This window comes from Spodoptera frugiperda, chromosome 7, assembly GCF_023101765.2.
Source record: "Spodoptera frugiperda isolate SF20-4 chromosome 7, AGI-APGP_CSIRO_Sfru_2.0, whole genome shotgun sequence".
NCBI lineage: Eukaryota > Metazoa > Arthropoda > Insecta > Lepidoptera > Noctuidae > Spodoptera > Spodoptera frugiperda.
Genome location: NC_064218.1, coordinates 2,797,478 through 2,821,304, shown reverse-complemented (window position 1 = coordinate 2,821,304; position 23,827 = coordinate 2,797,478). Strand labels below are relative to the sequence as shown.

At 37.7% G+C, this 23,827-nt stretch overlaps 3 protein-coding genes across 3 annotated transcripts; 2 read left to right on the top strand and 1 right to left on the bottom strand.

The window, feature by feature from the left end:
* Positions 1 to 290: 290 nt before the first annotated feature.
* On the bottom strand, positions 291 to 22,326 carry LOC118265901 (meckelin). Its single transcript, XM_050695082.1, has 20 exons — positions 22,308 to 22,326; positions 21,731 to 21,901; positions 21,137 to 21,378; positions 20,758 to 20,875; positions 20,005 to 20,078; positions 19,379 to 19,506; positions 17,554 to 17,686; positions 16,804 to 16,919; positions 16,292 to 16,445; positions 15,095 to 15,229; positions 5,116 to 5,241; positions 4,886 to 4,973; positions 4,655 to 4,779; positions 2,820 to 3,043; positions 2,339 to 2,416; positions 1,955 to 1,989; positions 1,505 to 1,569; positions 1,271 to 1,419; positions 999 to 1,110; positions 291 to 428 (listed from the first exon to the last, which is right to left on the bottom strand). Exons 1-20 carry the CDS (start codon positions 22,324 to 22,326, stop codon positions 360 to 362), a joined length of 2,361 nt encoding a protein of 786 aa, XP_050551039.1. The 3' UTR covers positions 291 to 359.
* LOC126910899 (uncharacterized) lies at positions 8,693 to 13,079 on the top strand. The gene is made up of 2 exons (XM_050695201.1): positions 8,693 to 9,544; positions 12,930 to 13,079. The coding sequence occupies exons 1-2, from the start codon at positions 8,926 to 8,928 to the stop codon at positions 12,974 to 12,976; spliced, it is 666 nt and encodes a 221-aa protein (XP_050551158.1). The 5' UTR covers positions 8,693 to 8,925; the 3' UTR covers positions 12,977 to 13,079.
* LOC126910898 (uncharacterized) lies at positions 12,072 to 14,893 on the top strand. The gene has a single exon (XM_050695200.1). It carries the CDS (start codon positions 12,162 to 12,164, stop codon positions 13,281 to 13,283), a length of 1,122 nt encoding a protein of 373 aa, XP_050551157.1. The 5' UTR covers positions 12,072 to 12,161; the 3' UTR covers positions 13,284 to 14,893.
* Positions 22,327 to 23,827: the final 1,501 nt, after the last annotated feature.

Below are 23,827 nucleotides of genomic sequence, written 5' to 3'. Positions count from 1 at the left end.
GGGTGAATGGGACGGGCGGAGGAAGAGTTATGTACTTCACGTACTTGGTTCGCTTATGTTGTTTAGGCTTGGGAGGTGGAGCAGTGTTTTTGCTGTACATACTCGACTCAATTGACATTCCATGATTGTCGTATAAATCCATGCTTTCACTTATGTCGTCACTACTTTCACTGTCACTATCACAGTCGCTATCACTCTCACTCTCACTATCACTGTCACAATCACTATCACTCTCACTATCGGATTCACGAGATCTTCCTATTCTCCGTGGGATGACTACTTCACCGCAGAATATTGCCCAGAACAGTATATATAAAGATTGTGACCGCATCTTAACAGGACAGGTCTCTTGCGTCTAATTACATTTGGACATCAGTCTTTTCTCGTTGATTCCTATTTCCAAGTCCTTTTCGTAGTCGCATCATTACCTGTAAAGCAAAATACTTTTATCATTTTTATTCAGAGATTTTGAAATATTTTGTAAAAATTTTAGGACCAAAATACCAATTTGTGAAAGACAATTCTCTATTCTAAAAGATAATGTACAAACGTAAAAGCGATAAGTTGCAGCGTGGTTAATCATGCATTGATTGCGATGTTGGATGTAACAAATCACTACTAGTCAGATAATAACGGATTTGGTAAACGGATCAACAGCCCATGACACACCACTGACTGAACTAATGACATGGCTGGTCGAATATTGTAGTTTAAAGGTAAGCGTCCACAGGCCCGCAATGCACGCAACGGATTTTAGTTTGTCTTGTATAGAAACTCATACAACTGCGTCCACTCATTCGCATCATCGGCAATGTCTATATGCGATGCGTACTGATGACGTCGTACGGAATGAGTGCGATACGTACGATACGGATCTATGGACGCTTACCTTAATAGGCTTTAGTGTATCAGAAACCACTGCGGTCCGTTCTCTGTAGTAAGAAGTACCTATAGGTGTATTTGGCTCTGCAGTCTAGAAAAGATAAAATTGTTCCCACCTGCCATACTAAAAGAGTGACCAGGGCAGCTATCAAAGGCTCGTCTGTGGCCATCATCAGGCTACCGAAGAGCATGGCTTCAAATGTAGCCAGGGACCATTCTTCGCCCCACCTTCAAAAATAGATAAGGAAATTATTTTTTTAGGCCTGAGACGCTACACCAAAAAATCTGAGCCGCGGCATTCAAATTATTTTGTTTTTGACTGAAGAGATTGCCAATTACTTAAATATTGGAACGGAAAACCTATCGGTTTTGTGCATCTAGTGCTTACCAAGTAACAGCAAAACACGAAGGCGTACCCTCGTCAGGGTCATAAAGCAAAGTGCTGGTGTTGCCAGCTTCTCTCGTATTCAGTTCCACGTTCAGTAACCGTTCAAATACTGTGCGTTCACTGGCAACCCAGCTGAGGCCGTCCAATGCCTAGATGAACACAAAATGAAGTTAATTCAATATTGAAATAATTTTATATTTTCATATTAATATTTGATTTAAATAACAAACATACTCTTTCAAAGAACGCAGCCAGGAATCGGGATAATAGTGACTGCCTAGTTTCAGTTTCTCCTAAAGCTGAAAATATAATAAATACTTAATATGGATATACAGGTATTAGTATTTTTATATTAACAACACAAATTATTGGGTAGTCAAAGAATTCTCAGAGAGTTTTCAAAGTGTGCTCAGTACCTTAGGTGATCTTAGTTCGAATTTGCTTTACGTGAAACGAAAACGAAACGAGAGCGAGTTCAGCGCTCTATTCGGCCGGCGCGAATAAACCAACCAATCAGAGTGCCGAACGCGCTCTCGTTTCGTTTTATGTTAAACGTAATATACGATCTCGTTAAACGTAATACAAACTCGTACCAATGCCTCATAAACCTTGAGTAACTAAGAGTTCCAATAGGTGTATGTATTTATAGGTATAAATGATAAGGTTTAAAACATTCATTGTTACCTGGTATCGACATTGATAGTTGTTTATACACGATCCTGAAATAATACAATAAATTAATTACTATAGATAAAGAATAAATAACAAATTCAAAGAAACAATTCTGTTAAAATAATTTACCTAACTAAGATTGAATTACGATTCCCCTTAACTCTAGATATTACGAAGTTATGGGTTCAGAATGTAACGCCCGAATACTGAAATGCTATTCAATTTTAAGTTGTACTTAAATATCGTGCTATCTCTGTCATTTTATAAAGAATTGATAGCGACAGAACTAGTCTTGAGGGCGTTCTTAAAATTGAGTAGTGTTTGAGTATTTGGACATAATAATATTAATTATTATGTTCGACATTAAGGCCATTGGTGTTGTTGGTGTTACGTTACCTGAGTTGTGGAGCGCAGACCACTCGGCACGCAGCGAGCGGGCCCGCGATAGATCGCAAGTCTTTGGTGTCATCGTTACTGAACAGAATATACATCCATTATTAAGTATTATAAGGACGTACTTACCTAAATCAGTAAGAAGTAGGTGTAATCGAATAAAATCTTTCGCTTTCAAAAACCAATGAGGAGAGCGAGTGGCTCATAAAAAGGCCCATAACTACGAGTGATCGTGCTATATTATTTGGAGCGAGGTTCTCATAAATGGGTCCATGACTATGACATGGTATGATATTTCCACACGCTAATAGGACGTGAAGCTGTCTTCTACATCAAAAAAATAAATGCCTTAAAAACACAAAAAAAGAAGAATTAGCATAATAAATATTCCTAACTACACTGAAGAATTATCGTAATAAATATCCCTACCTCCAATATGTTTTTTTATTTTAAAACTTAAAATAGCTAATTATGTTATCCTTACCGTCCATGAATATAATGAGCATAGTGCTCCTCTTCAAACACCAACAGCGACAGACCGACACTGCTGCAGATCTTCGGCAGGGCAGCAGTCGGGGACCCTAGCACCCTGTCGACCACCCATCGGAAACACAGCAGCGTGGCGTATGAACTCCACCAGGCTATCGTGGCCACTGCCCACTTGTAGCCTTGACTTGGGGGAAGGTAGGATCTCCAGGGTACCAGGAGCTGTGGTAAATAAAAATAAAATGTGATACCACGGCCTCACAGAAAACCGACGTGGAACAACGCTTGCGTTGTGTTTCGTTGTGTGAGTGAGGTTACCGGAGGCCCAATTTCCAATCTTCCCAATCCCCGATTCTCGAACAACAACCCTTAAATTCCTATATATGGCAACGCTCTTGTAACGCCTCTGGTGTTTCACCATCAGGTGATACCTATGGCTGCTCGTTTACCGCGGCGTGTTTATTTAAAAAAAAATTGGCAATTTTTTGGCTCACCCCTATTACATGGGACTTATTATTACATAATAATATGGTGAAAAGTGAGTGTACATTGTATAGCGGCATTACGTGCCGTAATGTGCACCTCTGCCTACACCTTTGGGGATAAAAGGCGTGACGTTGCATCATCTTTTTCAACAAGCTTCATTATCCAAAGACTAATCTGCATGGTAAGATCAAAAGACGAAACAAACGGATTATTATACCCATACTAGTAATAATAATTAAATAGTGCTTTTGCCAATAGTCCTAAATAGGCACGAATGCGTAACGCGTGGCAAAGTGACTGATCTACTTTCCCACGCGTCACACTCAATTATATCGATCAATCTTAGGAAAATGTCACCAAAGGTAAAGAGAACGGTCGGCATCGGCATCGGCATTCTTACCTAGCCACGTAGTAGGCAATGATAAAAATATGTCAACTATACGTAAACCAATATGACAATAGACGAAAAACGAGCGAAATAGGCCCAGTAGATTAGCCAAAATGTGTATTTTTCTCTTTGAGCTAATTTAAACATGGCATTTTACAAATACGGCACTGTAACAGCCGCGCTGCACGTTCGTAACATTCCTAGACAACTTACATTACAGCTCTTCTGTGATCAAGGACCTTGGAGCTGTTCATACAGAATTTAATACTTGATTAATGTAATTATTGAAATATAAAAAAATAGGTAAGAATAAATACAAAAGCAACATTTAAAAAAAAAATATATTCGCTGTTACTTTTAACAATGATTTAAAGCATAGTTCACACTAATAAAAGTAGATGGCACTGTGCACAGGTCACGAACCCCAGCTAAGCAAGCGACCGAGATTACTGTCGGACCCATATCAAATAATATTGTATACATAGCCATATTATTGCTATAATTCACCCATTTATTCATAACTGTTGGCACATTTGACAGGGATTGAATTGATTAGTCTATCAGCAGCCAGGGACCTTAATATTGTCGTATAATCGACTGCTATTTCACTTTAATATCAAATATTATATGTCTTTTTATAACATCGTATCAAATGTTGCTTAGCTCAGTAAACTATACTGATTCATTTTAGCTTATTAGGTTTGAATTAAATATGTATAAAATTGCAAAGAAATTCTGATTGCATAATCAGAAACACTAAACATTCATAAGCACTTAGGCGATTAAGATATAGCTATAAAGATAAAAAGTAATATACCTAATATGTTTGTTTTTACTTTACTTATCGAAAGTACTCCTTATGGAAAGTTGTTTTACGGTTCGAAAGCAACATGTTCACGGTGTATGTGTACTTCCAAGTACTACACTAACTATGGGTAAAAGTTGTATCAAATACTTACATGTAGTACAAGCAGTGCTAAGCTGACGGTATACCCCGGAGAGACTCTTCTCATAGTCTGCATCCTCGACCACTCTCTGGCTAATGTGGAAGCTCTCCAACTATTATACTTTTCTGTTGCTGCTCCTATGTAATAGAGGAGATTGTATTTTTACATAAAGGAACAATTTGTAAATAGAACTTTAAATAAGTTATATTATATTTATATATGACCTAACTGGTGACTACATACCTTTATACGGCGGATTGTATTCAGACCAATCCAAAAAGAAGAGATCACATCGACATTGGTTGAAGTTGAACCACGCTACTTTAACAGCCTGAAAAAAAACTAATATGTAGCCATATAAAAGTATTTACAACACTTCCTCCCGTTAAAGCCGTGGTAGATAATTTTAGAACACCATATATGATCAACGAACATAACCAAGTATTTGTATATAGTCACTTTTCATAGCCAACCTTCAATGAAACTGCAGTGTAGACAAACGCCATGACGATGCGTTCTTCAGCTTGTGACAGTGGTAACGTCAATCCGAGCGTGCCAGCCTCCGCTGCCAAGGCATGAAGAGTGGAGAACCATGCAGCCTGTTGTGTTAAAATTGAATTAGGGATGATGACGGGGAAATCAAAAATCTTAATGAAAAAATATTACACACGTAGGTTTTATTTTGTTATATAAAACAATAATACTTAGATAAAACGGATCAAAGTTTAAATGCAAATACGTCATTTCTACGTAAAAAACGTACCAAGAAGTGACGTCACGCGATATTGCCTAGATAATATTTATACTGATATTGTACCAACTAATAAACAAATTATATCATTGCTTGATTCAGATCATTGTGGACAATTAATTTCAATAACAAATAAAGTAAATAAAGTGTCGAAACCACATATTATTGTTAACCCAAAGACTGAAAGACGCATTGAAACTTTCAAATCTAAACTCACTGACAAAATACCTTTATTATTAAGGAATAAAAATTCTAATAACTTGTGTGATGAATTTTTTAACATTTACCATACCGAGTTTAAGTCCACCTTCACACCTAAAACCATACCAGCTCATGGCAATGCGTCTTTCAATCAATGGGCAACTACTGGTATCTATAAGAGTAGGAAACGCCTATATGAGCTTTATAACGAGAGGACATATATTAATACAACTGAATTTAGTGAATATGTAAAGAAATATTCTAAATTATTTAAAAAAGTTTGCTCAATTGCAAAATCGTTATACTTGAGCTCTAAAATAAAAAACAGTGACAATGTAATTAAAGCGACCTGGAGTATTATTAACAGTGAAACAGGGAGGTCTAAAGAGAAGAGTAGTGAATTTAGTCTTATAATTGATAATAATGTAATTAAATCGGATGCAGAAGTCGCAGCTGCATTTGAAAACTTCTTTTCGGACGTTCCTGTGTCCACTACTAAGTCTTTGAACTCATCTCCCACAGTTGCAGAATCTTTACTAAAAGAAAATGTTGCAGCTTGCAATTTAGGCTTCTCTTTCGAACACATAGATTATACAGATATAGTCAAAACGTTCCATACCTTGAACAAGAAAAAGACTGCAGATCTGTGGGGTAATTCTGTGTACATTACCGGCTCTGTAATAGATATTGTAGCAACCGTATTAGCTCTAATCTTTAATAACTGTGTCGATCGTGGTGTGTTTCCTGATCTCATGAAGAATAGTAAAAAAACTCCGTTATTTAAATCGGGTAGTACTTCTGACCCCACTAACTTTAGACCTATTTCAGTACTACCTACATTCAGTAAAATTTTTGAAAAAATTATTCTACATCAGTTGCAAAGATTCTTTAATAGAAATAAATTATTACATGGAAATCAGTTTGGTTTTACAAGGGGTCGTTCAACAACTGATGCCGGTGTTGAACTTCTTAATCACATTTATGATGCATGGGAGGACTCGGCCGACGCATTGGGTATTTTTGTGACTTATCCAAGGCGTTCGATTGTGTCCCTCATGAAACACTGATCAGGAAGCTATCCCATTATGGAATACGGGGCAGCTCTCTGGATCTTCTTAACTCATACTTGAGTAATAGGATTCAGAGAGTCGACATTAACGGAAAAGTTTCCTCCGGGTCTATTGTTAGGATGGGTGTTCCGCAGGGGTCAATTCTCGGCCCGTTTCTCTTTCTTATTTATATTAATGATTTACCTTACCTTGTGAAGGATAACCATGGGATAGTACTGTTTGCTGATGATACATCTTTATTGTTTAAACTCAAACGTGGACAATTAGTCAGTGATCATGTAAATAGTGCTCTCTCAAAAATAGTTCGCTGGTTTGGTGCCAATAATTTGTTACTGTTGAGACCACCGTCTTCAACATCGCCGCGCGCTGGCGGGAGTGAACGAGAGGAGCGGGGAGAGGGGCGACGGCCGCCCGCCCGGCTCACCGCGCGCCCGCCACCCGCGAGTCAGCTGTTAACTCACAAGACGATCATCCGCGCTCGCGCATCCTAAACCCCTTTTTCTTATTATTTCGTTCCGTAGACGCGACACCTTTGTACCAGTAATACATTTGCTACAGCCCTTTTTATTCGTAATACAGTTATAAATACAGTCCACTCGAGTTTTACTGCCTTCTTCGTTGAACCAGCCACGGCACACCCCAACATATGGTCCTTCTACCGTCTTACGAAGAAACAAGATCGAAGAACAAAGGAGCTGTACAGTGGGTTCAAGTCGTCTTCACCTGAGATTATCTGCTTGCTTGGATTTCTTGAAGCTTTCGTCGTTAGGGACGTCTCCAATCACACGGGAACAAAGTACCGTCCTTGTTGATTGGTGCCCAGATTCGAAGACTGATCCAGGAGAAGAACTCTCAGGACTGCGGGACAGGAAGATCTTCATCGATATCAAGCATACAACTATAAATTGTCGTCGTGTCTTGAGGATACTTGAAAAACTCCACGTCACAATCATCATCAGTGGTTTGCAACAAAAATCGTGAGATCGTTCCAAATTATTCCTTCATTTATCATTGCATATCCATTCAACACCATAATCATCCCATACGCTTCATCACCTTGTCTAACCATCATTTCATTAACTTCATTTTAAATTTATTCATTTCTATAATATTGCAAGTCATTCGAAAACTGCAAGTCATTCTCAATAGATTAGTCATTCATCTTGTATTTAGTGCTGTTCATCTCTTCATACATTCATAAGTAGCTTAGGCAGTCATTTCCATTATCATATTTCATTTCATTTAATTGTTTTTTTTTCCAGCAACTTAAATTATAAGCATATTTTTGCAAACTTCACACAGCTAAACGCCTGCTGAGATATTCCTAGCAACCTATCACATAAATAGAAATTGCTTCTAAATTGATTTTAGGCGAACTGCAGCTTAATAAACTTGCTTATAACTTTTTATCTTACCCTACATATTTTTGTAAAAAATATTTTTGTATTTTTTCTTTTGCTTTTCTTATAATTTTATTATCTTTGCATAATGACAGATGCAAAAGCTTAATTAAGAAGCGAGCTTCAGTTAAAGCTAAGCTTACACAATTTGCATCCTTTTTAACTCTATCTCAATCCTGTAAGCAACTTAGCGATACGCAAACAGTTGAGGTTGAATACCGTCTTAACATATTTGAAAATTTATACGAAAAATACGATGCATTACAGTGTGACTTGGAGACACTCGCGGACGATCCCAGCGAGCAATATGCGGAGCGGGAGGAGTTTGAGAAGCAATATTACAGCTTGGTGGCTACCGCCCGTCAGCTGATCAGCGCCACCCGCAGTAAGCAGGCAGGAGATTCGTCGTCCGAGGTGGGGTCTTGTGCTAGTCACACACATACACATAACTCTATACGTCTACCAAAAATTGATCTACCTAAGTTTTCGGGCAGCTATCATGATTGGCTAGAGTTTAGGGACACATTCATTTCAATAATCCATAGCAATAATAACATAAGTAAAATCAATAAACTACATTATCTACGCGCTTCTTTAAAGGATAGTGCTTCTCTTGTCGTAGACAATTTAGATTTCAGTGCGGATAACTACGACGCTGCCTGGAGGTTACTTTGTGACAGGTATGACAATAAGAGATTACTTGTCAATAATCATGTGCAAGCTCTCTTTAATGTAAACCCTATCTCTAAAGAGTCAAGTAAGTCGTTACGCCTTATTATTGATACAACGAACAAAAATCTTAGAGCCTTATCTACACTTGGGCAACCAGTTCAACACTGGGATACGCTTATAATTTATATTATGGCTAGTAAATTAGATCAGGTGACAAATCGTGAGTGGGAGGAGCATAGAAACTCTCTGACTGAACCTCCAACATTAAATATTTTTATTAACTTCCTCAGCAACAGATCAGATTTATTAGAAACACTTGAGGAGTCGAAGTCCATCAAAACAAGAGGCGAGGGTCACAGCGACAACAATAAATCTAATAAAAGTTTTCTGGCCACTACTGATAAACCTAAATATAAGCCTTTATTGTGTCCAATGTGTAAACAGGATCATCATGTATTCACTTGTGAGACATTCCAATCACTTCCAGTGGAGGTTCGCATCAAAAGGGTTCATGGCTTTAATGTATGTCTTAACTGTCTGCGACCAGGCCATGATGCTAATAAGTGCAAGTTAGGACATTGTAAATATTGCAATAAAAAGCACAATACATTGCTGCACGTTCATAGTGATAGTGAGCTCTCAAACACTCAAAATGTCGTCTTGTCGGCTAATCATTCTGCTTCATCTCGCATAATTCTACTTTCCACAGCGCTCGTGCAGGTGACGGACACAAAGGGCAACTGTCACACTGCTCGAGTCTTGCTGGACAACGGGAGCACGGCCAACTTCGTGTCCAGCGACTTAGTCCGTAAGCTTCAAATTTCTATCTACAATGCCAAGTCTAAGGTGGTAGGTATAAATTATCAATCTTCTAGTTGCTCGCAAGGTTGTTCGATTGCCTTAAAGTCACTCAATAGTGATTATAAAATCAATATCGAGTGTTTTGTCTTACCGAAAGTATCATCGTACATACCGAACACATTTGTTGATACGAGCAACATACACATACCTTCTACCATTCGTCTTGCCGACCCTCAATACTACATTCCGTCTTCGATCGACATCTTAGTCGGCGCGGAGGTATTTTGGAAGATCATAGGCGCGAATCGGGTCACATTAGGTAAAGACAAGCCTTCTTTGTTCGAATCAAAGTTAGGCTGGCTTATTTCTGGCGCTTTAATTCAATCGAATTCCACTTCTCAGGTGTGTATGCATATTGACAACCTTCAGTCAGACTTATCACGCTTTTGGGAGTTAGATTCGGTAGATACAAAGCATAAGTTTACTTCAGAGGAACGAGCTTGCGAGCAACTTTTCGTAGATACCACTGGCCGCAACCCTGATGGTCGGTTTGTGGTAAACATCCCTCTCAAAGAGTCTCCTCACGTTTTAGGTGACTCATATGCAATGGCTAAGCTTAGATTTCTTTCACTTGAAAGACGTTTAGCCAGAGATCCTCATTTCAAAAAATTATACGTTGATTTTATGAATGAGTACATACAATTGGGTCACATGTCTGTAAGCAATAGTCAAACACCTAACTGTAGCCCGCCTCATTTTCTACCTCATCACGGCGTTTTGAAAGAGTCAAGCTCAACTACGAAACTGCGAGTAGTATTTGATGCTTCGGCTGTCACCACGTCGGGCAAGTCACTCAACGCTATCCAAATGGTCGGTCCAACTTTGCAAGATGATCTCCTGTCGATCCTGCTTCGATTTCGTCAGCATAAAGTCGTCGTCAGTGCAGACATCGAAAAGATGTACCGACAGACTATGGTTAGTGAAGTGCATAGACCGTTACAACAAATTTTGTGGCGAGCGGAACCAGATCATATATTGACAGCTTACACTCTGAATACAGTCACGTATGGTACTGCATCGGCGCCATTCTTGGCAACTAGATGTTTAATTGAATTGTCTAAGGAGAGCTCTGACCCAGCAATAGTTTATACCATAGCGCATGACTTTTATGTGGATGACTATTTGTCAGGTGGTTCTTCTGTTCCAGAAACAATAGAGAAGTGTCGTCAAGTCGTGGACATTTTGCAATCTGCAAAATACAACCTTCGCAAGTGGCAGTCCAACTCAAGAGAAGTGTTGCAGGCTCTTTGCAATGATCCCACTGGCTCAGATTTAGTTCACCTCAGTGACGATAGTCATATGTCCAAAACGTTGGGACTTAACTGGAGATGTTCGACTGACACATTCACCTTTTCAATAAATTTGTCTTCCACTGAAAGAACTACAAAGCGTCAAGTCCTATCGGTCATTGCCCAAATCTTTGATCCAATTGGCTTAGTGGTTCCTTGCATTGTAGAGGCCAAAATAATTATACAACAGCTTTGGCTTTCTAAATGCTCTTGGGATGAACCTATACCTAAAGATATTTATACTATTTGGAGTGCGTTTCAAACCACTCTCCCTCTTCTCAATAACATTGACATACCCCGATGGATTTCATGTGAGTCACCGTCTTCTGTTCAGCTTCATATTTTCACTGACGCATCTGAGAAGGCATATGGTGCCTGTGTATATGTGCGCAGTCAAACGAGGAATGGAGAGGTCAGCGTGCATCTTCTCACTGCAAAGAGTAGAGTTGCTCCTATTAAGCCGACGACTATACCTAGGCTCGAACTATGCGCTGCATTACTTGGCACACGGCTGTATCTCAAGGTTCGTCAATCGCTGACCTTGCATATTGATGAAGCAGTATTTTGGTGTGACTCAACCATTGTCCTGGGTTGGCTATCTACATCACCAATTCAACTTAAAGCCTTTGTTCGTCATCGCGTTTCCGAGATTCAAGATTATGTTGGTGGTAGTACTTGGCGGTATGTACCTTCACTTGAAAACCCCGCAGACCTAGCTTCGCGCGGACTTAGAGCTGACAAATTGGTGTCTTCTTCTTTGTGGTGGTCAGGTCCTCAGTTTCTACACAAAGAATCTTCTTCATGGCCTTCATTTCCTGAGTCAAATTCAGGGGATAAGTCGTACCTAGTAGAGACAGTATTATCTCATCATGTTGATACTACGGTTACTGTTGACAACTGGTTTACTTTACTATGTAAACAGTATTCTAGTTTTATTAAACTACAGCGTGTGGTTGCATATCTCATGCGCTTCATAAATAAATGTAAAAAAAACTCTACAAGGTGTGGCTCACTTTCTAACACTGAGTTGACTATGTCATTACATTTCTTACTTAGACATAGTCAACAGGATTCCTTTCCTGAGGAATACAAGTTATTAACTTCCGATAAACAACTACCTTCTAAAAATAAATTATTGTCATTGTCTCCATTCCTAGATAAATCAAATGGTTTGATTCGAGTAGGGGGCGATTGGCTAATTCATTCTATGATTTTAACGTAAAACATCCAATTCTTTTATCAAGTTCACATATAATTTGCATTTTAATATTTAACATGTATCACCTGCGCCTTTTGCATGCTGGACCGCAACTTCTACTTGCCACGATTCGCCACCGATACTATCCTATAGGCGGTAGAAACCTAGCCAAAAAGGTTTCACAGCAATGTGTAAAATGCTGTAGGATCAAGGCTATGACTGTTCAACCTATCATGGGTAACCTTCCAGAGCAGCGTGTGCATTTAGAGTTCCCTTTCTTAGATACAGGGGTGGACTATGCTGGTCCTATCATGATAGCTGATCGCAAGGGTAGGGGCTGCAGACTCATTAAGTGTTTTATATGTGTGTTTGTGTGTTTAGCAACGAGAGCTGTTCACCTCGAGCTGGTGTCTGACCTCACGAAAGACGCTTTCTTGGCTGCTATGAATCGGTTTATTGCTCGCAGGGGGAAACCTCGTAACGTTTTTTCAGATAATGGCACTACATTCGTTGGCGCATTCAATGAACTGGCTAATCTTCTATCGCAAAACCTAGATTTCAATGATATCGACACAGGTATCAACTTTTCCTTTATACCTGCATACACACCGCATATAGGTGGGTTGTGGGAATCGGCAGTCAAATCCACCAAGCATCACCTTAGACGTATCTTGGGTTTAACAAATTTAACCTTCGAAGAGATGGCCACATGCCTGATACAAGTTGAAGCCATCCTAAACTCGAGACCCTTAACTCCCTTGTCCAACGATCCAACAGACCTCGTCCCTCTTACTCCGGCCCACTTCCTCATTGGACGATCACTCATTATGTTGCCACATCCACAGATCCAGAACGAGAACATCACCAATTTGCAGCGGTTCCGTCGCATTGAATACCTGAAGCAGCACTTTTGGCACCGGTTTTCCCACGAATACATTTTGTGGCTTCAAGAGAAAACCAAGTGGCGCCGTTCTTCCGGGGAACTTAAGGAAGGGACACTTGTCGTAGTCAAGGATAAGGGGTCACCTCCTCTGCTGTGGTTACTAGGTCGAATCGTCCACGTCCTACCTGGCAGGGATGGAATCACTAGAGTCGCCGACATCCGCACACGTAAGGGTGTCATTCGGCGAGCTTTTAATACCATCTGCCCTCTTCCAGTCACTACAGTTGAAGATCCTTCAACGGGGGGAGTATGTTGAGACCACCGTCTTCAACATCGCCGCGCGCTGGCGGGAGTGAACGAGAGGAGCGGGGAGAGGGGCGACGGCCGCCCGCCCGGCTCACCGCGCGCCCGCCACCCGCGAGTCAGCTGTTAACTCACAAGACGATCATCCGCGCTCGCGCATCCTAAACCCCTTTTTCTTATTATTTCGTTCCGTAGACGCGACACCTTTGTACCAGTAATACATTTGCTACAGCCCTTTTTATTCGTAATACAGTTATAAATACAGTCCACTCGAGTTTTACTGCCTTCTTCGTTGAACCAGCCACGGCACACCCCAACAGTTACTTAATGAATCAAAAACTAAATGCATTAGATTCACAACACCAAATGTTAGACATGTGAAAACCAGCGTGCTAATCAAGGGCGAGGAGTTGGACCCTGTAGATTCAACTGTCTTTTTAGGTATAACCCTGGACGCTAAGCTACAGTGGGCTCCACACGTAGATAAGTTATCGAAAAGGCTCAGCTCTGCAGCATATGCCGTTAAAAAAATTAGAAATTTGACCGATGTAAATACAGCGCGATTAGTATACTTTAGTTATTTTCATAGTATCATGTCATATGGTATTCTCCTGTGGGGAAATGCTGCTGACATTCAGTCTGTCTTTGTGCTGCAGAAAAGAGCCATTCGATCAATTTATAATCTTAGTCCGAGGCACTCTCTTAGGGAACTATTTAAAGAAATTAATATATTGACTGTTCCCTCTCAATACATTTATGAAAATGTAGTGTATGCTCACAAAAACATTAATTTATTCAAAAAGTATTGTGATATACATAATATAAACACTAGAAGTAAAAACAAATATATAGTTCCCACTACTAGACTTAAGAAAATAAGTGGTTCGTTCAGATGTCAATGTATACGCTTTTACAATAAAATTCCCAGCGATATTCAAAGTTTGAGCCTGAATAAATTTAAAAATGTTATTAAAGAAAAACTGTATAGTAAAGCTTTTTATAAAATTAAAGACTACTTAGATGATAGTCAGGCTTGGGAGTGAGCCGTTATAATGTCCACACAGGTCATGTTGACATGTTTGTAACACAAGTTACATTTTTATACAATTTGACATGATATACATTAATATCATTCGATATTTTTTATTTTTATTTTTATCATATTATTTTTAAAATTGTTAGTCTGAGGACCGTGTGAGAGTTTGCTTAGTTATTTCACTTTTAGTTAATTATATTCTGACAGTGTGAGCATTTACGAGACCTGCCCAAGTGTTCTTTTGGTTGGTAGTGTTCGTCGGATCATTCAGCAACGGCCGTTGGCTGAGCTGATTGTAAACTGACACATGCGTACGGCCATCTGAACAGGTCCGCTCATACTGTTGTGGTTCTTTCCTCTAAAGACCACTACAGAACCAACTTGCACGGTTCTCTCACATTATCCTCTATTTCATTGTCTGGACTTTAAAAGAGACTGTGACCTCTGAGTTTGTTTCGGCATTTCTTCTCAGAGTAGTCAGATAGGAAATGCCGGCCTCATCTAGCTATTTGAAATATTGACGTGTAAAAGTGTTATTTTATGACCTATTTACAGAAATAAATATCATTTATCATTTATTTATCATTTATCATTTTATTTCAAATTAAATATATCTTCGAAAGTATTTGTTTCCGTGAGTAAATAAAAATACCTGTCTAATGTTTAAAAAAAAAAATAGAACAATAATCCATAGTTCACATGATAATAAAATTTCAACATCAAAGATCTAAATTGGAAAATTGTCCAATGAGTACCTCCACATATGACCCAATATAGTATTTACTCACAAAATAAAAGGTGTCAGAAATAGCAGCCGCCATCAAAGGGAGGACGGAGACGTAGAGTCCTCCTCTGCGGACCACTCCTCGCCACTGCACCATAGCGTACAGAGTCAGCAGGCAGCCAAGCACCCCGCCCCATATCTATAAACATAAATAAATACCACACACTACACTACTATCGCTTGCGTCGTGTTTCGTTGGGTGAATGAGAATACTGGAGGCCCAATTACCCCTTCCCAATCTCACTAATCCCCGATTCCCAACAACCTTAAATTTCTAACCCCCAAAAGGCCAGCGACGCATTTGTAACGCCTCTAGTGTTTCAGGTGTCCATAGGTGGCTGCGATTGCTTACCATCAGATGATCTTTCTGCTCGTTTACTGGCTTATACCATAAAAATACAACTATCAATAATATTTTCTGATCAATACATTTAATATCGAATTCAAAATAAGCTAATGAAGATTTAAGTCCCACTCAAAACTTCCAATTATGTTGATATTTATAATGTTCAAGAATATCACTTGAATATCTCCATTTTAAAAAGTACAGAATAAATAATACCTTTTTTCCGGAAAACGTAAAGAAAAACGTTATTTATGACATCAAGTTTATGAGCAATGGTGACTTTATTGCCTTAATTTTTGAAATTATTTCCTGTTTCGGATTCTCAGAAACGGCATCCATAAATTATTTAGCCGACGGCCCGAGGGTGGTGAAATATTCCGTAAAAATGTAAAAAGTCGTTTAAAACATGAAAATTTACTCAAGAATTGTATCCACCGTTATTTTATTACGAGAATCATCTAATTGTAGAATATTTTATGAGCTTAAAAAAGTTTTTAAGAACTCATAAAATTATTTTACCTGTATTCTCCAAAGGAAAAGACAGAAAATAAGTAAAAATATGAGCAAGTAAATCTTATGCAATACACTATTAATATAATACAAAACTAAAGAGTAATTTGTTTGAAAACGCTAATCTTTATGGGTTCGATTTAATAAATATTGTTTGTATTGGATAGTCCATCTATTGAGAAAGGTTAAAGACAATAAAACATTACATTACGATCAATAGGGCCTGAGCAGAGCAGAGCGAGTAGTTAGTAGATTAAATAAATTTTACCACCATATATTTTATTATACGGGACCTCGCCAAGACACTCTATGCCACTGAGTGTTTTACTTAACTATGGAACTTACCTCTAGTCCACGATGAACTCCAGCTTCAGGCATCACATGTGTCACCTTCAGGGTCATGGTGACAGACTCTGATAGAGGTGACTTCGATGCATAACTAACTTCTACTGATACTTGCACTCGTAGAGAACTTGGACTTGCTTTGTCTCGCTCAATCCTGTGTAAAACAAATCGAAATTTAACTGCTGGACTTAGCGACATTTAATGATTACTTAAACTATTCTTTAGTTACAATTTTGTTCCGAAAACAATTGCTGAGTTAAATAACCATTAAATAACTGAGTACGGTGGTTAGTCATGTAAAATTTGAAGACAGTTTTTCACATTCTTATATTTTTTGTTGTTGTGAATACAAAGAGAAAAATATTAGAACGTATTTTATTTTAATAATACGGGCTAACCGTGGACGAAAAGCAAAAACTAAATAAATAAAATTACTATATAATAAAATACTAGTACACGTAGCTAAATACATGTTATTATGTGACATTAAGACTGAGTCAAAATTTACTTACTGTAGTTTTATCTCCATTGTACGTAAGTATACGTAATTCGTAGCATTTGTGACTATCGAGAGAGAGCTATCGATTACGAAGAATCGTTTAAATTTACTCGAAATCCAGGTACCTTTCTGTAAACAGATACAACAATTTAGATTTAATAATCTTTGTTTAATAATTACTCGGTATTTAGTGTTTACATTTAAATTTGAACTGAAACTAAAGACAAACAAAATAGTAGTTTAAATTAGAATTAGCTTTTACATCTTAATATCTGTCAAAATTTTTATGATGATTAAATGATATGATACTATTTTAAGGATCAAAATATATTTTAAACTTAAAACTCCAAATTATAAGTTAAATGTGAAAAAAATGTTCTTAAATATATATAGGCTTTTTTATATTTTAAATAAAAGTTAAACTAGTAGAAATAAACAAATATACAAGGCGGATACGAATGGGGCCATCGGTAGAGGGTGCCCTAGACGGACATATAGCGACCAGATTGGTGATATATTAAAGAAGGGCCAAAATAAAAATACGCTTAACCGACGAGTATGTATGTGATGTATGAAAAGTCGGATGATTGTTGATGAAGCGAAAAAGGTATGTAAGAATCGTAGCAATTGGCGTTACATTGTTTCTGCTTACCACCATGGGAGACAGGCGTGAGGTTACGTATGTATGTATGTTAAACTAGGAGCTCACATATAAAACCACGTTTAGCTTGAAACATAAAGTGTACAGTAAAACATTGTATACCTGTATTGGTTGTCCATTAGGTTTCCTGGGATAAACTGGTATCTGCACGAGTTTCCCGTCAGCATACAGATAAGGCGATATCGTCTCGTTCAAATCTTCGGTAATCTTCGATACATTTATGATGCAATCGCGACTGCAATGTAGACGGCTGTTAGAATCTATGTTTTTGTTATGAGCAGTATATTTTCAAGGACTTATAATAACTATTAAATGATGGTTCACTAATAATAGAATGAGATTGGAGTAAGGTTACATCATCATAGATACTTTTAAAGGTATACAGAACTAACGATTTTAGAATGTCTATGTAAGAAATTACCAATCAAAACAATCGAATTTTATAGCCAGTCGTTTCGCCCGCTTTCCCATAGGATTAAAAGTATCCTATCACCCAATTCAGCTCATACCCTGTCTGTATACGAAATTTCATTAAAATCCGTTCACTAATTTCAGCGTAATTGACTTTCACATTTAGACTTTTACATTTAGAATATAATATTGTAAAGTGTGATAGTGTGATGAAAGTTAAAATAGAAAAAGTTTTAACCAATATATCTATACCGTACTTCTATAGCATCCTTATGAGTAGAAAACCAGACAAAAAAGAAATTATAATCAGCCAGCCAGTGACCATAAAATTTTATGAACGCTATCCAGGAAAATAATTACGTTAGATCTGTTGTGAAAAAAGATAAATTGATGGGAATTTCTTTTATTTAATTACTCTCTTGAACCGTATAAACTTTTCTCTTTGTTTGGTATCATTTTTATAGTTATAGGTGAAAGAATACCCTATTAGAAGCCGCATTTTCATACATGAGGTCTTAAACCTCCGGACTACCACGACATTTTAGTATTTTAGCTCACTCATCATACCTAGCCATTCTACGGTAGCAATGAAATAGTTTCACAAATACAATTTATTACATTTCTGACCTCAATTCATGTGAAAAAAAGTATAAATTACTTATTAATATGTTTTCATTTTGTTTAGAGGTATATAAAAATATTTGTGTGTAATATGAGGGGAGGGAGAAAAGGGGATGTGGGCAAGAAAATTTTGATCAAGTTGAGAATTAAAGAATTTCCTCAACTTATATTGAGTTTTAATGTCAGTTATTTCGAAATGTAAGTGCTTATTGATGTTTGGTGAATTTTTATTTATCTTTCGCTGATTTATGACCTTCCTCCCGGTAGCGTAACTTTTGGTAAGCGTAACTAGATTAATTATTATGTTTAGCGACTGTAGTAGCAAAAAGCGTACCGACTAAATTAATTATTATGTTTTTCGGCATACTCGCGTAACTATTTGACAGCGAACTCGACTAGTTTCGAAACACGTTAGAGGCTCATATTCATTAGCAGCATTACACGACATAAGACTTGACGACTGTCGTGTCGAGCTGCTACTGAGCCTCTATGATGAATATGAGCCTCTAGCATGGCTTGAAACTAGTCAAGTTCCTCGTCAAATAATTACGTGAGTAAGCCGAAACGCTTAACATCACGTTGTGTTCGGTTATTTATTACACAGTTCATTTCTTCCTAATCTTTTGTTCAGATCTCCAGAATCCACAGAAAACACAATAGATACTCATAAAATAACACTTGACCTTGAACGTAATTGGTCATCTCTTAAATTTTTCCCTTTCAAATTTTCGACGCGAGATCCCGAAAATATCGTACAACAGACGTTTTATAAGTTCTTACAAATTTTCGCGAACAAAAGATAAAAGATTTTGTGTTTTCTCAGAAATTCGAGGAGTAAGGTACTAAAGCATTCTGTTTCATTTGTTTTTATCATAAATATTATGTTGGAACTTACGAGAAATCTCGACCGATTCTAATTATAACGGGGAGACGGCACGAGGTGTTGTGATCTTGGTTTGTGTCCGTGGTAAACTTAAATCGGCCGTCTGATAAGAACACCGCTGCCGCTATTAGTATGGAATCCTGTGGACATAAGACTTAAGAAGTGTTGATGCAGCTAATTTTACAAAGAATTTGTAGTGGCATAATAATATGCGAGTAAAGTAATTGAAAGCATCTAAAAATGTATGTCGTTTGAGTTACTGGTTACATGTTTACTAATTGATTTAAACAGATTTATGGTTTTCTCTTGTATCGTGGATGTGTTTACAAACATACAAGTTCACATGCACATGACACCCAAACCCGAAACAACAATTTGTGGATCACACAAAGAGTTGATTCGTGTGGGAATCTTACCAGCTACACGTTGCTCAGCAACCGCATCAACCATGCAGTTTACCCCTATGCCAAGTGTTAATTGCATGCCAGGTAAATGGATCAAATATAAGTTAATGATTACTGGACATGATTGTCTTTCAGATCTTCAAACACAACACTACCTTCCATTAAAGCCGTGGCAGATACTTTTATGTATTGAATGACATTACTAGCTTATAACTTTGGATTTAACTTTCATACCTTCTTCCTTCCAAGGTAAGTTTCTCCCGGATTTTTATCTTCTAAAGTTGATTCTACGATGAGACGCGGCAATGCTGAAATGAAAAACAGTTGTAAGAACTTTCTTCAAACATTGTTTAACAATAAAGACCTCTATTACTTACACAATAAGGTTGAGTTTTATACTCTTAGTTGGAACACAGCAATGTTTTATATGCAAACTTGTTAGCAATAGCATAAATCCCTTTGGTCTGAGTGTGGTTATAAATTATAACATCATAAATTGAAAAGGAGCTTCTTTTTTCTTTTATAGAAAATAGAAATGTCTTCGTACTAATTAATTAAGGGTTGTTATCAAAGGACTCGTGTATTAGTAATTAGCTAGGAGGAAAAATGCACTTTAATGGAAATTGCATGCATATGAATGATTTATATAGTTTTTTGCATTACGTTACACTATAAAAAAATACTTTTGTATATAGATTATACATAGATTTTTACAAAGATGGTCGTATCGATGACTACCTAAAACATCAATCAAAGACCAACACAGCGCACATTCTTCATTATGAGCAGCGTTTGCTGATTCGAATAGTCCCTCTATGACTCAAAACTAGTAGAGCTTTTCTCCATTAATGTACATGAGTAAACCGTAATTTTTATTTAATTTAGTATGTCCCACGATATTTATCATAAGTATTTATTAGAATTTAACAATTCAAACATTACATCAAGCCGTTGTGACTTTAACCCTTTAAAATAAAACCTCATTACCTTTAGGTGTAGTCAATTTAGGCTGTATCCAAAGTCTACAAGGTCCTGCTGCATCAGTCGAGTAGAAGTTCCTCACACACTCATTGGCAAGCGCGTGACATGCTCGGAGGTCGTTTTGCTGTGAAATAAGGTAATAAATTACATTATTATAATATTTTTGATCGCTACGTTTTTGCTACGAATTCGTAGCCAGCGTAGTCCGTAGTTCAGCGTAGCAGCTACGGCGTAGTAAGCTTCGAATCCTATCATTCTGAGATAATTCTTCCAATTTCGTTCTATAATTGTAAATAATTATGAACTTAACTAATGAAATTTTATACATTTCTTAAATTTTAATACAACGTAAGATGCGTTTTTAAAGCCATTGATTTCCACTTACCATACATAAATACTCATGTTTAACGACATCCAGTAGGGCCAGTGGATGCAAACTATTCTCTTCATACTTCGGTCTGGAGTTCACATAGGTTTTCGGTATACAGATGCCTCGAACAATGATCTGATTTTTCGCGCATGTGCACGACTCGCAACGTGCGCACACGTTGTTTATTGGCTTAAAGCCGCGCGCGCATTTCACGCATTGAACCTCTTTGAGTGGCGACCCGTCTATGTTTTGGGTGACTAGAAGAATGAATCTTAATTATTTTTTGTAAAAAAAGAGATTAAGTGTTAAAACAAACTGAAATCGCATTAAGACACGACTTGGGTCCCAATTTATTGTATTGTTTCGGCTTAAAAGGTTGGTTATCTTAGAGTAAAAATTAAAAAATGTTCTGTAATTATTTTATACTCAGGCCATAAATACATAACCTTACGCCTGTCTTCCATGGGGGTACACAAAGACAATGGAAGGCTACTTGCTACGAATCTTACCTATGTAATACCTATGTCGTTTCATCACAGTATCAGGCAAGGTAAGGCAATAATGAAAGAAACCATATCAAACTTAACTTTAAAAAAACCCTTATCTAACCTGTAATATAATCATTAGGACACTTCCTACACGCGATCCTGCCAGACACGTTCTGACAGCGACGTGGCACACACGTGTAACCATCAGCTGACACCACCTCAGTAGCATTGCAGGGCTTGCATCTACCTATGCCTACTGGCACGCTATGTTCCGCGCAGGAGCAGCCAAAACCTAAAATGAAATAATAATACTGATAAAAAATAGCGTTGTTTTTTTTTATTTCTGTACAAGATCTATTATCTAACACTTTAAACGCCACAGGGGTTACCGGTGACCGACGTTAGCGGGGGATTTGCCTTCAACAGTTCTCTATTGGCAGTCAAAGACTTAATATATGGCCCTATTTGATTTTGAAGCACTTTTAACTTTTCTGGTGTTACATTTCCATGGACTCCTCTGATATCTGTGGAATGTCCACGGGCAGTGTTTATTGCTTACTATCAGTACCCTTAGTACAAGTTTGCTTTACGTTGAACGAAAATGAAAGGAGAACGTTATTGTTAGTGATGAGGAGCGATAGTGTTATTGTAGAAAAATAATTAATTCCTAAGAATCTATGTCCTCTATAGGTACTCACCATCAGCTGAAGGTACCATGGAAGCATTGACAGGACAGGTAACGCACCCAAGGGAACTAGGTTCGTAATAATAGCCCTGTTGACAGCTACCCGGCATTTCAAGTTCTTTAGCACTAATTATTATCACACCTACAGTTAATAAAAACCAAATAAAGTACCATAGCTTTTTCATTTTCATCTCCCCTAATAATTATATTATCTTTAACCCTTTCTATATAATTTATACAGTAAAAAATACAGTTCTACTATGAAATATGATTTAAGTTAGTTTCTAAAATATTAGACCACAGTTCCTAAAACAGTTAATTTTCCAAGCATAATAAATAAGGGTATTCAAATTAATTGTTATTTCTGACGCGGTGACCTAAACTTTCTTTTGACGCTATGACTTAACAACTATGTCACTTGATCTTAATATTAAATTGTTTTAATAACATTGGAAGTTACACAATACTGGCGATGCTGTTTTGTTTACAATTAATGTTGTTATTCCCGTTGCTATAGCAACGCACGGCTGGGTACGCAGGCGCGCAGTGATGCAGAAAAATGAGGGAAGTGGGTTGTATAGACCGTTATTTTATCATGTTTTTTAGTAACGACAGCAACAAGTAACATAACGCTTCCCTTTTTGTTCATGTTATAGGTAGGCGGTAGGGCATATAAAGTAAGACTCTTTTAATTAGTTAACCACGAGTCTTGGCAAAGCATCACCAAGAAAAGAATTTCAAAGAAGAAATCCTTCATAGAAACAAAAAATCACAACGATAATAATTGGCCATAACGGGAGACGAACCCGAGCCCCTTTCTCAACTCAGATGTGACGACACCAGTTTTACGTTATTGTCCTTAAAAACTCAAATCAAATTCAAACCCAAATTCAAACTCAAATTCTTTCAACAACGACTCGAAACCATGCGAAAATGATTTATTGCAGTTTAGAAATCCGTTTAGTTTTGATCTAACAACTGCATTAGCTACATGCATCCATCAAAAGATGGTAAATGTCTGCCACATTAACACCAACGCAACTTTTGAAACAAAAGATGATTTATTGCCTTTTAGGGTTTTAGGGTGCTTTTCCACCAGAGATGTGCTATTCTACGTTGCTGTGGATGCGTTTGGTATCCACCAATCATATTCATTGATACACATAGCTTAGCACTGGTGGAAACGGGTTGAACTAAGATATGTTTTTTATATGGAAAGATGCGATCATGGATGTGTGCTATGGATGACTTCCCTACTATCGATACAGCATACTCGAGCTGTGCATCTTCCACACAAAGATACTTCACGGCGGCGGCGGTGTATCTTCATAGCACATCTTACTGGGACCCGTAGCGCTACATAGCTTAGTATCAGTGGAAACGGTCACATAGTTTTACAGCTTAGCTATAATATCCTCGCAGCATAGCTACATAGCACATCTCTGTTGGAAAAGCACCCTTACAGTCAGAAACATTCACCATCCATCAATTTTCTAACAAAAACTAAAACTAAAAACAGTCACTTTTGAAACA

Excerpts from the sequence above, each read along its gene's own strand:
- LOC126910899 (XM_050695201.1), top strand. The coding sequence starts at position 8,926 with ATGGCTAGTAAATTAGATCAGGTGACAAATCGTGAGTGGGAGGAGCAT. Across the intron at positions 9,545-12,929 it reads CGTGTCCAGCGACTTAGTCC|ATCCAGAACGAGAACATCAC; the intron begins GTAAGCTTCAAA and ends CCACATCCACAG.
- LOC126910898 (XM_050695200.1), top strand. The coding sequence starts at position 12,162 with ATGTATCACCTGCGCCTTTTGCATGCTGGACCGCAACTTCTACTTGCC.
- LOC118265901 (XM_050695082.1), bottom strand. Across the intron at positions 21,379-21,730 it reads TCCTAATGATTATATTACAG|TCACCCAAAACATAGACGGG; the intron begins GTTAGATAAGGG and ends TCATTCTTCTAG. Across the intron at positions 4,974-5,115 it reads ACACTGCAGTTTCATTGAAG|GCTGTTAAAGTAGCGTGGTT; the intron begins GTTGGCTATGAA and ends GTTTTTTTTCAG.